General features: G+C 49.8%; 1 protein-coding gene across 1 annotated transcript in view; it reads left to right on the top strand.

Annotated features, from left to right (window-relative positions):
• The first annotated feature begins 315 nt into the window (after positions 1 to 315).
• The window catches only part of FGD2 (FYVE, RhoGEF and PH domain containing 2), a 27934-nt gene continuing 13934 nt past the window's right edge, over positions 316 to 14315 (top strand). Inside the window, exons 1-9 of the mRNA XM_006882028.1 lie at positions 316 to 383; positions 3866 to 4100; positions 5333 to 5410; positions 6001 to 6149; positions 8672 to 8828; positions 9037 to 9175; positions 9679 to 9737; positions 9967 to 10113; positions 11007 to 11099. Of these exons, the coding sequence (XP_006882090.1) occupies positions 316 to 383; positions 3866 to 4100; positions 5333 to 5410; positions 6001 to 6149; positions 8672 to 8828; positions 9037 to 9175; positions 9679 to 9737; positions 9967 to 10113; positions 11007 to 11099 (1125 nt within the window). The remainder of the gene's footprint in view (positions 384 to 3865; positions 4101 to 5332; positions 5411 to 6000; positions 6150 to 8671; positions 8829 to 9036; positions 9176 to 9678; positions 9738 to 9966; positions 10114 to 11006; positions 11100 to 14315) is intronic.

Raw genomic sequence — 14315 nt, 5'->3', positions numbered from 1 at the left:
GGTTCCCCCTCAGGGGTGGATTCTAGGACTGGGGGCATCTAGGGTTAAAGGTCAGCCCTTGTGAGGGCGGACCAGGCAGGAGTGGGCTCCTCCCACTGTGGGGTGCACTGGCCTTTCCCCTTTGGGCCTGTTCTGAGACCACTTCCTCTTTTCTCACTGTGGAGACAGGAGCAGGCCTGCAGAGCCCTCAGGAAAGATGGGAGAAGATCCTAGGGCATCTTAGGCCCTCCATGTCCCCATGCTGTGGAGCTGAGAGTGCTGTGTACAGATCTCCCTGTTTTGGAGGTGACTGCGGACCAGTGGGAGACCGGCATCATGGAGTGGGCGAGTGAGGAGAAGCTGGCTTCTGTGTCCAGCTTGGTGACTGTGTTTGAGAACAACAGGTATGGGGTGACTGGGGTTGGAAGGGTCCTCATGGGGACTGGCAGCCTCTCTCCAGCCCCTTTGTCCACTCCTGGGCCCTCAACAAAAAAAGACCCTCTTAGTCAATGCTGGGAAACAGAGCCTGGGCCACCTTATGGTCCCTCTGTGAGTCTCCTTCTCTTCCTGGGCCCCACAAGGGTCCCTGGTGGTGGGTTTTGGGGATCAAAGGAGAGTATCCTGGAGGCACCAGGAGCCGGGCAGGGGTGAGAGTGTCTCTATGCATCAGGAAGCATGCAGACCTGTGTTTGTGTCAGTAAGAGTGAGTGTGGGAGGATCAAAGGCAGTGTAATCCACTGGGCTGCCCAACTCCCCTCTGGCACCTTGAAGGAAGAGTAGTTATTATTTACCCAGCACTGACTCCCATGAGTCGGTTGACCATATAATTTCTTATTGACAACAGCACTTTTGAAATGGAAAGTCGGTGCTACTATTATTTTTATTCTCTGGGACAACAGGTGGGGCTGGTCTTGTATTGGGTAAACCTGGGTGCATGCTCATCCTGCCTATGGGCACTGACCTACATGCATTTTGTGGCTCGTTTCATCTGATCAGCTTAACAAACAGCCTAACTATGGGTGGGTCCTCCTAATATCCCCATTTTCTAGAAAGGCACAGTGAGGGGAGGATGCCAGAAGCATCCAGTTTATGTGCTCTTGGGCATGGGTAGGGCTTCCATCTGAAGGGAAAGGAAAGGGCTGGATCAGAGGTCATTAGTAGCTCTTCCAAGGGGTGTGTGTGTGTGTGTGTGTGTGTGTGTGTGTGGTCAGTTCACTCAGCGGGGATTACTAAGCCCAGGACACTTTAGGATTGTTGTAGGAATAGAAGACCCTGGGTTGGAGATTTTCTTTGAGGACTTATTGGGAAGAGCTTTGGGTGAGGACCCCTCAAGAGGGTGAGAGGAGTAGTAGAGCAAGGGTGGAGGGAGAAGATAAACTGCGATGAATTACAACAGAGGCCTTAGCCTGTCCCCAGGAGCTCTGGGGCTGGGATGGCTCTGCCAGGTTGTTCTAACTGAGGCAGAGGGGTGGGGTCATTTCACCCCATATTGACTAGTCATTGGAAGTGAGTTGCCTTGGGGAAGACTTGGACAAAGCAGCCCCCTACCATAAAGAGTGATGCATCAGGAGGGACTCAAGTGAGAATGCATTGTCTAATAATGTTGCTGATGGCTGGGGCGTAGGGGTAGGCGAGAGTGCCTTCGCTGGTCCTGAAGGGGATGCAGGCAGGGAGAACAGCATCCCACAGGGACTGTGGTGGATTCAGGAGCCTGAAACATTGTCCTCGCTGGGAAGATTCCTGTCTGTGAGTGCTAAACTCAGACCCAGTGATGCCAAGTCAGTTCTGACCCCTTGAGACCCTGCAGAGCAGGCTACAAAGTCTCCATCGGGGTTCCTAGTCTGTAAGTCTGTCTATGCAAGCAGACTGCCACGTCTTTCTCTCTCCTGAATGTTATACTTTTGCAGTGACATCCACGAAGCAGTCATACACAATAGATGTGCTCAGAGGGGCCTGGATACTATGTGGAGGGCACTCAGGACAGGTTTCACAGTGCACGTGATAATATAGACTCAGAAGAATGTATGACTTCTTGAGTTGGATGGTCATACTCTGCCTTTCCCAGGGTCCATTGTGAAGTACATTCTATTCAGCACCGAGGACAGCTCTCATGGTACCACCTTCCCTGCCCATTACCCCCTTTGGGTGTACAAAGATGACCCTCATCACGTCCAGGTCGCTAATCATGGAACAGTCATGCTTAGATGGAAATTCCCTTTCGTGCTGTACTATGTACAGGTGTCTAGGTTCAGAGGAGGGTGCTCTGGGTCAGAATGGGACCCAAGGAGTCTTGACTGGAGGGTGAGAGTTACCCCTAATTTCATGAGAGACTCCATGACAATTGCCCTAGCCTGGTCTGTCTTGCAAGATCTCCAGCACCTTAGATGATCTGAAACTGAAGGGTGAAGAGGAACAGAAGCCAACCCAGGGCACTTGGGGAGAAATGCAGAAGCTGAAACCAAATGTAGAACAGAAAACCAGAGGCCCAGCTACTCACACAGGCTGCAGGCACCAGCAGGTGGTGGGAAGGAGTCCAGCAGGAGCAGCCAGAGCAGAGGCCGGTTCTCTCAGCCACCAACTGACCGTGTGACTTGGGCCAAGTCACTTTGCCTCTCTGGACCAGTTTCTGTTTTACTCAAATAGGAAGAGGCAGTGTAGGGGGAAGTTTTCAGAGCCAAGCTGCCTGCTTTAAATCTCACCTCTGCCACCTCCCAGCTGTGAGACAAGAGCAAATACCGATCCTTTGCTACCTTGGTGTCTTTAGCTGCAGAATGGGGGTGACGAGAACCTTTCTCACAGAGTTTTGGAGATTTTGTGCCTGAGTCTAGACACCAGTTAAATCCCCGAGTCATCCATTTTCCAATGTGTGTCTAGTCTGTGCTGTCACTGCTAACTTTTCAATGCCAAAGAGAATGAGACACAGTTCTCAACCTTGGATGTAATGAATGAGGGTGATTCCGCCCTTACCTCAGGAACGTAACTAGTCTACAGACCCAGGAACAAAGCTGCCTGGGGAAGACTCAGCCTTCACCCTGGGCCCTTGAGACCCTCCCCCAGCTCTAGCAGCTCTGCTCTTACTCTAGATTGTTCCATGGCTCCCATCTTTCCCCTCTCTGTCAGTTAATAAGGTTTTTAGAGCTTTTTCCTCTGCAAAAACTGGAAACAGAGGTGAGGCCTACCCTGTTTCCAAGTCTCAAGGTGAAGGTAAGCCTCTGTGTGCATCAGGGTTTTTGTACGTTGCTGTATTTTAAACAGGGAAGTATATAGTTCCCCAGAAAATAAAACACTATCCAAGCTGACTAATATTGAAGGCTGGAGTTCCCTCCAAGAAAAGTGAAGGAGGGAAGTAGAAGTCTGACTCACTGAGAGCCTACGAGGGTGAGGTACTTAGGTGATTGATTGCACATGGCGATTTGCATTCTCTGCCCTGTCACCCTTCCTCCACCCCTTGGGAGTTATTATCATGCTCTCCTTATCCTACAGATGAAAGAGCTCTGGGGGCTCAGCAGTTTGGTGGTAAGCAATTGTGCTGCCAACCCAAAGGTAGGTGGTTCGAATCCACCAGTTACTCCGTGGAAGGAAGATGGACAATTTCCTCCCATGTGATTTACTGCCTCTGAAACTCTGCTGGAGGGTCAGCTATGAGCTGCTTCTGACTTGACAGTACTCAACAACGACTACAAAGGTCAATGGTTCAAAACCACCAGTCCCTCCATGGTAGAAAGATGTGACAGTTGCTTCCATAAAAATTTCAACCTTGGAAATCCTAAGAGCAGTTCTGCTCCATCCTTCAGGATGGCTGTGAGTTGGACGACTTAACCTGACAAGAGTGGCTTTGGTTTATTCGACAGACAAGAGAACCCTCCGTCTGCTCTGTTCTCCTCAGGGTGTTGGCAGCAGGACCCAGAGCTCACAGGCCTGAGGAGGATGAGCATCATAACCTTGGGTACAGAGCTTCTCAGGCCCCAGGGTCGCAGGAGAAACCCAGCCTCGGGGAGGCCCAGGAGCCTGGGCCCAGGACAGTCAGCAGGAGGTACCTGAGCTCCCTGAAGAACAAGCTGCCCAGTGGGGCCTGGAGGAAGTCCTGCCTACCAGACACTGACCCTGGGTCGGGGACGCAGGTAGGTGAAGACTGAATGTGAGGTGGGCGAAGGAGGCCTCTCTGCTGACTTCCTCCTCACACATTCCCCCAAATCCTCTCAGAGGCCTACATAAGGGGGACGGGGGTCTTGTGAAACCAGACATCAGCTGGATTCTCTTTCTTCACAGCCTTCCATCAACTGTCTGTTTTACACACCACTGCCAGCATTCTTTCACATTTCCCTCACTGTAGAGTTTTCCAGCATAGAAATGGAAACTCAGTTTAAGAAGCTTGTCCAAGGCCCGTTAGCTTGGAGTAGTTAAAACAGTCTTCATCGTGTAAACCTGGTACCTTTCCCAGGTGGGCCTTCACTTGCCTGCTAAAAGGGGACAAGAATCCCACATTGGAAATAAGGATCTGAGCGCTACCTCCTGTCTGTTAAAGACTTGTCTGACCCTAAGCAGGTTCCTTCCTTCCGAAGGCTTCACTTACACCTGAAAAATTCAAGCATCAAAACCTAAAACGGAACCAATTGCCATCAAGTCAATTCCAACTCATACCAACCTCAACCTCTTGTGTGTAAAGCAGAATTGCTTCCCATGGAGTTCCACATCTGTGCACCCTGGATCCAGCCTGCCTGGCTTCCCTTTCCAGACTGACTGCTTGCTATCTGTACGACTTTGGGCAAGTCACTTTGACCCCCATGCCTCAGTTTCTCTACTTGTAAAATGGAGAGGATGAGCATTATAGTGCATTCTGCTTGCCACGAGTTGCATACCAAGCCACCTCCACATGCAGTGGCCCTAATACAAAGGTGCATTGTTTGTCATCCTTTAGTGGGTTGACCAGGATACAGTTGGCTGATTGTTCTGTCAGTCTTGCTCAGGGCAGCTCACGGGGCTGTAATCTGATGGTGGCCAGGATTGGAATGCCCAAGATAGCTCCACTCACTATATGGTGTCTCGGGCTGCCCCTTGCACTCTCTCCCCTCTATCCCGGCAACCTGCTCTCTTGACACGATGTTTGGCACCTCCCAGGAATGCACAAATGAAGCGTCTAGGCCTCTTAAGGCACAAGTTCAGAACCGGCACAGTCTCACATTCACTGCCTCCCATCTTTTAAAGTGACTCCCAGGTCTAACGTAGATGTAGTAGGTAGCAGGAAGGGTGTGAATACTGGGTCATCCTTGAAGATGGGTGCTCATGCTTCCTATCCAAGGAGCTCAAAGCTCTTTCCTCCACTTTCCCTTCTCACCCTCTAATCCCCATCCAGGAGCCTGAGAAGAGGATTGTCCAGGAGCTGCTGGAGACGGAGCGGGCCTATGTGGCACGCCTCCACCTGCTGGACCAGGCCAGTGGCTGGGACCCTCCCCACAGCCCTGACCTCCTCACCCACCCCTGCTCTGCATTCTCACCCACCTCACTAGACCTGAGAGCAAGCTGGAATAGAAATTAGGATTCGGCTCATTGGTGACAGTCTCCTTTCTACCTTTGTGGCCAGGAATGATCCCACATAGGGCAAAGGACACACTAGCCAAAACTTCCAGCCTCCCTGGTCATTGCAATGCCCACATCCTCACTATTGACACACTTGTCCTCTTTCTCAAGGAGCTCTGAGGCTCAAGGGCACAATCACGGATTCATTTGATCTATAATCACTGGATTTCTGTGCAATGATCTTTAGCCTAGTTGAGATGAAGATTTTGGCAGGTGCAGTCCATTTCTGACGTTCCCAGCTGCCACCATTTGACCAAGCGCCTGTGTCCCTAAACCCTGGTCTACTTATCAGTAGAGCAGACAGAAGAGAATCCTCCCTGCTTCTCTCTCCCCAGGGTTGTTGTGGGGATTCTGGGAGTGGAGGGGGTGACACTTTTGGTAACCTGTTCTGGCGAGTGGGGTTCCCTCTTGCTGGAGGCTGAGTGACCCCGGGTCTGGCTGCAGGTCTTCTTCCAGGAGCTGCTGAAGGAGGCCCGCAGCAGCAAGGCCTTCCCTGAGGACGTGGTCAGGCTCATCTTCTCCAACATCTCCTCCATCTACCAGTTCCATTCGCAGTTCTTCCTCCCAGAGCTGCAGCGGCGGCTGGATGACTGGTGAGCTCGGCCAGCAGCCTGGAAGCCCTCTGACCACAGCCTGGCCATGTCAGGGGCACAGTTCACAGGACCCCGGGCCTGTCCTGTTAGGCTCTGCCTTCGCTGTGTGGCCATGGCCGCCTCCTCCTTGGGTTCCAGATCTGGGTGCAAAGCAGAGGTTTGGGTGAATGGGTTCTGGAGATTCAAGTCAATGCCACTGGGGAAGGAATGTGGTCAGGTTCTTAAGCTTATCAATTCTTAGGCTTATCAATTTAGGTTGTTGTAGTCATGTACCGTCATAGCTGAGTCTCCAGTGGGTTTTCATAGACAGTAAATCGCACAAGAAGCTATTGCCCAGCTTTCTCTCATGGAGAAATTGATGGATTTGAACTGTGTGCTTCTGGGTTGGCAGTGCAACCAGACCAGCAGAGTAGCCAATGCTAGTTCAGGGCTTTTCTACAAGCCTGGTTTTGGGCTCTCCAAGAACGACCTCATGTAACCTTCCTAAGGACCTATGATGTTGATGATGATGATATTATAAAAGAAGACTGCTTTGCTTTCAAAGAAAATAAATGACCACTAAAGTATGGAACAGTCCCTGGGTTGTGTGGCCTGTAGGCCTTGATCTCAGGATGGTACCAGAGAAGTTTTTATCCCTGAGAGCCTCAGTTTTCTCATCTCTGAGATGGGCCAATGACTGTTTCCACAGTCAGAACTATTGTGAGAATTAAATGAACTAAGACACTCAAAATACCTTGCTCAGTGCCTAGCATGTGCCCCTCATTATGTTATTGATTGTCTATTGTGTGCTCAAAACCGGCTAGAACAGAACATAGACAGGAAACTGCCAGAAGTTCAGGCAAGATTTCTAAGAGGCAGTGACACCAGGAGTATCATTGCTGATGTCAGATGAAAGTAGAGAATACCAGAAAAATGTCTATGTTTGCTTTATTGACTATGCAAAAAGCTTTTGACTGTGTGAATCATAGCAAGTTATGATTAACATTGAGAAGAATAGGAATCCCAGAACACTGAATTGTGCTAACGTGCAAGCTATACCTAAACCCAAGGCCATTGTGTTAATAGAGCACATAGTTTAAAATTAAGAAAGGAGTGCTGAGGCACCCCTGAGGGGTTGTATTCTCTCTCCAGACCTATTCAATCGGTAAACTGAACAAATTATTTGAGAAGCTGGACTCTGTGAAGAAGAATGTGGCACCAAGATTTGAGGAAGATTCATCAATAACCTGCATTATGCAGATGACACCACCTTGCTTGCTGAAAGTGAGGAGGACTTGAAGCACTTGTTGCAGAAGATCAAAGAATATAGCCTTCAATATAGCTTGCATCTCGATGTAAAGAAAAGAAAAATTCTTACCATTTGACCTATAGGCATCATGATAAATAGGGAAAAGATTGAAACTGTCGACAACTTCACCTTTTTTTTAATTAATTTTTGTGTGTGTACCATCAAATTGGATCTGACTGGTACAGGAGGAGATTGCCCCTCCTTCTCCAGCAGAGCATCTGGTGGATTTGAACTGTGTACCTCTGGGATTGCAGTGACAACTTCTTCTTACTTGGTTCTTTTTATTTTTAATTTTTATGTGTGTGTGTACCATCAAATTGGATCTGACTGGTACAGGAAGAGATTGCCCCTTGTTCTCCAGCAGAGCATCTGGTGGATTCGAACCGCATACCTCTGGGATTGCAGTGCAGCAACTTCGTCTTACTTGGATCCACAATCAACTTCCTTGGTAGCAGCGGTCAGGAAATCAGGATATGTATTTCACTGGGAAAGTCCACAATCAGGAGCCTTTCCAAATTATTGGGGAGTAATCATGCCGTTTTGAGGACTAAGTGGTATCTGATTCAGGCCATGGTCTTTCCCAATCACTTGCTGTGCATCTGAGAGCTAGACAATGAATAAGGATGACAGATGAAGAATTGATGCCTTTGGGGTGTAGGGTTAAAGAGTTATGAACATTGCACGGACTGCCAAAAGAACGAACAAATATATTTCGGAGAAAGTGTAGCCAGGTTGCTCCTTGGAGGCAAACACCATGAGGCTTCACCTCACATACTTCGAGCATGTTGCTAGGAGGGGCTATTCCTTGGAGGAGGACATGATGCTTGGAAAGGCGGAGGATCAGTGAAAAGTTTGAAGACCCTCAACCAGATGGACTGACACAGTGACTGCCGCAGTGGGCTCTAGTGTGTCAGGAAGTGTGAAAACAGCACAGGATAGGAAAGGGTTCACATCTGTTGTTCATAGGTCACAATGGGTTATACTCAACAGCACGTAACAACAATGTATGCTCAACACAACGGGGTTGTATGAGAGACCTCATCACTGGAAGAGAATAGGATGTGTTTTAGGGGAGTTTGCAGCAGTGGTGTGGGTGTGGGTGTGGCACAGCCACATACATAGGTGTGAGGACAACACCACCCTCCTGTTGAGCCTGCAGCTGCAAGGGTAAGGGGTCAGAGGTCAGGAGAGGAGGTCCCCTGGCTGAGGGCTCTAACTGGTGATGTTTCTACAGGACAGCCACACCCCGCATTGGCGATGTGATCCAGAAACTGGCCCCCTTCCTGAAGATGTACAGTGAGTATGTCAAGAACTTTGAGCGGGCTGCTGAGCTGCTGGCCACCTGGACTGACAAGTCCCTGCCTTTCCAGGAGGTGATAGCTCGAATCCAGGTGAGGCTGGGTGGGGCCCACGTCCTATGTGTACAGTGGCTCACCTTCTCCACATGGGAGCCAGGCAGTCCTGTCCTGAGCTCAGTGGTCTGAGTAGGCTCCAGTATACCCTCTCCCTCCTTTGCCTGGTCCCCTGAAGCTCAAGGGCGGCCTGACTGACCTCTGCTCCCCATTCTCAATCCCCATCCTTCTCCCGTTGATCCCCAAGAACAGCGAGGCCTCGGGCAGCCTGACCCTGCAGCACCACATGCTGGAGCCTGTGCAGAGGATCCCACGCTATGAGCTGCTGCTCAAGGACTATGTCCAGAAGCTGCCTGACCAATCCCCCGACCGGAACGATGCCCAGAGTGAGAACACCCACGAAGGGTTCAGGGCGCGGGGAATCTTGAAGTCCTCCGATAGATTGATTAACATCTAAAATAGTTGTTAGGACCTCCAGTTATCAATTGTAGGCATTTTGTAGACACTATCTGCGTGCTTATCTGATCCAGAGAGGTTAAGTGCCTTGCCCGAGGTCACACAGACAGAAGGAAACAGAGTGGAATTTGAACCCCTGCCTGCTTGATGCTGTAGCCCAAGCTTTCTTCACTACACGCTCCAGGTCCCACTTGGTGTGGGAGCAGTGAGTCACAGAAGCCTGTGCCGACCCACTACGCTTTGTGGGGACTGGACGTCACCACACTGGGTGGGAAACAAGATCCACCCTACAGACCCCCCGCCATGTGCTGGTCTGCACAGGCAGGGCTGCTCCTGGGAGTGGACATGGCCCATCCTGAGGCCACTGTGTTAAGTCTCTGGGGCCTCCTGCTCCAGGAGTTTTGGGGGCTAACTCTGGCCCTGCCTCCTTCAGAAGCGCTTGACATGATCTTCTCGGCCGCTCAGCACTCCAACGCAGCCATCAAAGAGATGGTGAGGAGGCCAGCTTGGGGGTGGGAGGTACGGGTATGCCCGGGGACCTGCCTCTTCCTCCCTCAAGTCTCAGTTTCCCTGGAATATGCCCTGGTCACTGTGTCTGTTCATCCTGGGACCTTGCCCATGACCCTTGTCTCTCAGCACCCTCCTGTCAACCCTCTGTCCCTGTCCACACCACACGGGGCAGTCCTGCGACTAAGGGTTCTCCCCTCCCCGTCATCCCCAGGAGCGGCTGCAGGACCTGTGGGAGGTGTACCAGCGCCTGGGCCTTGAGGACGACATAGTAGACCCCTCCAACACCCTGCTCCGAGAAGGCCCGGTCCTCAAGATCTCCTTCCGCCGCAGCGGCGCCATAGAACGCTACCTGTTCCTGGTAGGGGGTTCTGGGGGGGTCTCTGACCATACACTGGTGAGAGGAGTCCATTGGCCACTCTGAGCCTGCCTGGCCTCAATCTGGCACTGAGGAAGAACAAGGACAGGGCTAGTTCTCTATCCTCCTCTGCCTTTGGCTTGTGGGTGACTTTGGACAAGTCACCTGCTGCCTCCAGGCCTCAGAGGTTTCCAACCCAGGTTTCTCAGATGTGTCTTAGGAAGCAATAGAGACAGTGTTTGAATTCTGTTGGCTTGGCTCCAAAGCCTGTGCAATCTGTTGATGGAGTGGAGCAAGCCAGCAAGAGGGAATTAGGTTAGCACCAGGAAGAACTGCCCTGGTTGGCACTGAAGAAGCCAGGGAACCTCCTGGAGACCTGGACACAGGAGATTGCCTGGAGGTCAGGAGGCTTAGCCTCTGGTTAACCTCTGCTGCCTTGAGCCCTGGTGAGAAGGATCTCAGGGGGTTCCAAGGTCTGCAGAGGTTCTTGACACCAGAGATAAGGGACCTCTCTCACTGGGTCAGAGTCTAGACAACAGTTCTTGCCATGCCCATGATGTGCTATGAACTGGTGGGTACTGAGTAAAGAAATCATGTAAAGGCCTAGTTCTTAAGGAATTGCACTGCTTACCTGAAGGCTGCGCTTCTCTAGTTCAAATCCACCAGCAAATCAAAGAAAGAAAGATGGGCAATCTCCCTACTGTGTGATTTACGGCCAGGAAACCTGATGGGGAGGGTCAGCTGTGAGTCAGTTCAGACTTGATGTCAGTGGGTTTGAGTTTGCACCTTTTCACGAGCCCCACCGGCCTGTGCCCAGGGCTGCCCCTCTGTCTTGCCACCTGCCCACGCACGCCTGCACACACTCACATGCTCTTTCACATCTGTGTCTCCCGCAGTTCAACAACATGCTGCTGTACTGCGTGCCCAGGGTCATCCAGGTGGGGGCCCACTTCCACGTGAGGACCCGCATCGACGTGGCTGGGATGAAGGTGAGAGGCTCCCTGTCTTCATTCGGGTTTTCTAGAGGGACTCCTACCAGGGTGCCATGGTAGTGCAGTGGTTAAGCTCTCAGCCGCTAATGGAAAGGTTGGTGGTTTGAACTTACTGGCTGCTTCCAGGCGAAAGATGAGGCAATCTGCTTCCTTAAGGATTAAAGTCTTGGAAACCCTATGAGGCAGTTCTACAGGGTCGCTGTCAATCAGAATTAACTCAGTGTCAATGGGGATTTTGTTGGTGTGGTGTTTGGGTTTTTGGTTTGTGTTTGGTTGTTTTGGTTTTTTTTCAGAGCAACAAAACTAGTGAAGGATTTCTGAGAATATATACACACATATTTGTCTGTGTGTGTCAATAGATAGATAGATAATAGATAGATAGATAGATAGATAGATAGATAGATAGATAGATAGATAGATAGAAAGAAAGCTCTAGTGGCCTAGTGGTAAGAAACTGCACTACAATCCTAAAGGCAGGCAGTTTATTACACCAGTTGCTCCAAGGGAGAAGGATGGGCAGCCTTCTCCTGCCTCTGAAAACCTGCTGGAGGGTCAGCTTAGGGTCAGTTCTGACTCAGCAATAAACAACAACAATAACGTATATGTATATGTGAAGCCAGGCTGCTCCTTGAAGGCAAGGATTCTGAGGCTTCCTCTGGACATGTTGTTGCAAGGCGGGATCAATACTGGGAGAGGGACGTCATGTTTGGGAGGGTGGAGGGACAGCGCAGGAGAGGAAGACCCTTGAAGAGATGGATTGATTCAGTGACTGGGGTAACGGGGATAGGCGTGTTGGAGACAGTGAGATTGGCACAGGACAGAGCAGAGTTTAGAGCTGTTGTACATAGAGTCACTACGGGTTGCAGGGAACTCAATACTACATAACAACAACAACAATGTGTGTGTGTATGTGTGTGTGTAGAGAGAGAGAGGAAGAGAGACAGACAGACAGACAGAGACAGGAAGAGAGCGAGACAGAGACACAGAAAGAGAGCAGGTAAGTCCTAGTGGCAGAGTAGGTTAGATGTTGGACTACTAATTGAAAGTTGGAGGTTTGAAACACTTAATTAGTTCAAAGTTCAAAGCACTTACTGATGAAGTTCAGTAAGGATTACACTTCAATATTAAGAAAACAAAAATCTTCATGACTGAACTAATAAGCAACTTCATGATAAATGGAGAAAAGATTCACGTTGTCGAGGATTTAATTCTATTTGAATCCTGCCATAGTAGTAATTAATTCCCATGAAAGTAGCAGTCAAGAAATCAAACCATATATAGTACTGCCGAAGAAGCTCTTTAAAGTGCTAAAGAGAAAGAGATATTATGTCAGTTTAAAGACTGGCAAGTCATATTTTCAAATGATTCATATGCAAGTGAAAGCTGGACAAAGAATAGGGGTGGCAGAAGAAGTGAGCCTTTGACCATGGTGTTGGCAGAGGACATTGACTATATACTATGGATTGCCAAAAGAACAAATAAAATTTTTTTGGTGGAAGTGCAGCCAGAGTTCTCCTTAAGAGCAAGGATGGTGAGACTTTGTCTCACATGCATTGGGCGTATTATCAAGAGGGATAAGGTCATTATGCTTGGGGGAAAAAAAGGGATCAAAAAAAGAAGAGAAAGTCTCTCAATGAAATGGACTGACACAGTGACTGCCTGCAACAATGGGCTTGGCACAGGGTGCCAAGGCTTGGTGAGAGTGGTGAACCACTAGGTTGGGCTTTGTCCTGTTGTACGTGGGTATGAGCTGGAGCTGATTCGATGATACCTCACAATAATTAGTCTAGTGTCCCACTGACTACTGAGAACCCACAGTGAATGCTGATTTAAAAAAAAAAAATAAGGAAGCCAATGTCCAGAAAGGTCAAGTAACTTGCTCTGAGTCATATAGCAAATCCTAATTCAAAACCAAGATATTACTGAGTCCACAGCTCATGATGGTTTTTATATTATACCATCTCTTATTAAGGATTGTAGGGAGTTCTGCTGTCCTGCTGGGTAAGGAGTTGCATTATCAACCCAAAGTCTCTTGGTTCAAATCCACCAGCTGCTCTATGGTAGAAAGAAGGGCAATCACTTCTCTTGCGATTTCCAGCCTCTGAAACATTGCTGCTGGTCAGCTGGAAGTTGGTTCCAAATCTATAGGAATGACAGGGCAGGGGAGAAATTGAGGCTTCCATCCAGAGGGATAAAGTTTCTGGTGGGAGGAAATGTGGGGAGAATCTTGGCCACCCCCTTCTTCCCTCTCTGATAGCTCTGAGACCAGATGTGTTCTGAAGGCCAAGACCTGGTCTGGAAGAAGCAGAGGTCCGGTCTGTCTGGTATTGGCATCTTTCTGACTCCCCATCTCCACCCTCAATTCCACCCTCCCTCCTGGCCATGCCCTGAGACCCACCTCAGGAATAAGCAGCCGGGGCCAGGGACCTCTGAGAATTCCCTGTAGGAGCCCCTAACTTTCCTTGGCTGGGGCTGTCCAGCACCTTGGGCCAGTCAAGGGCCTGGAGTTGAAGTACCTGAATATGAGCATAAAGGGGATGTAGTTCCTTCTGGAAATTCACAGCTCACCCCCTGTCTGAGCTGACTGAGGTCTTCTAGGAATGTAGGTCCTACCGAGGACACATCTTGCTTTTCATTCCCTGAAGAAGCCTGAATGTTGCAAAGGCCAGAGCAGGTGAAAGTCTGTGTGTCTGGGGTCCCTGGTGAGTGAGACCAAGAAAGGCAGGTTTATAGCATGCCACAGAGAGACAGAGAAATGAGACCACCAGCCTGCAGAGCGACCCAGTCATAGAAAAAGAGGCAGATACTGAACAGAGAAGACAAGAATTATAGACCAAAGTTGAGCCTTGAAGAGAAAGTAGAAAAGGGCTACAAGTTTCAGACACAGTGTGTGTGTGTCCAGGGCTCTCCCTGAGTGGCAGTTGCCCCGTGTCTGACAGTCCCCACCAACACGTCCCCACCCCCATCAGTGTGTCCTTCACTCTGATGGGTGCAGAGCACCCTCTCCTGGACAGCATGGGCATGGCAGACACACAGCTATCCACTGCCTGCATTCCTGAGCCTGAGGTTTAGGGGTTCCATACCTTTTCAACCTGTATGCAGAACAGATTATCCAGGAGGCTGGGCTCTATGAGAAGAAATGTGGGGTCAAGATTGGTGGACGATTTATCAACAATCTGCATTTTGCAGATGACACAACCCTGCTTGCTGAAA

Source organism: Elephantulus edwardii, unplaced genomic scaffold, assembly GCF_000299155.1.
Source record: "Elephantulus edwardii isolate Elephantulus edwardi_28Jun2011 unplaced genomic scaffold, EleEdw1.0 scaffold00017, whole genome shotgun sequence".
NCBI lineage: Eukaryota > Metazoa > Chordata > Mammalia > Macroscelidea > Macroscelididae > Elephantulus > Elephantulus edwardii.
Note: the sequence above shows the minus strand (reverse complement) of the source record. Positions and strands in the feature narration are given on the sequence as shown.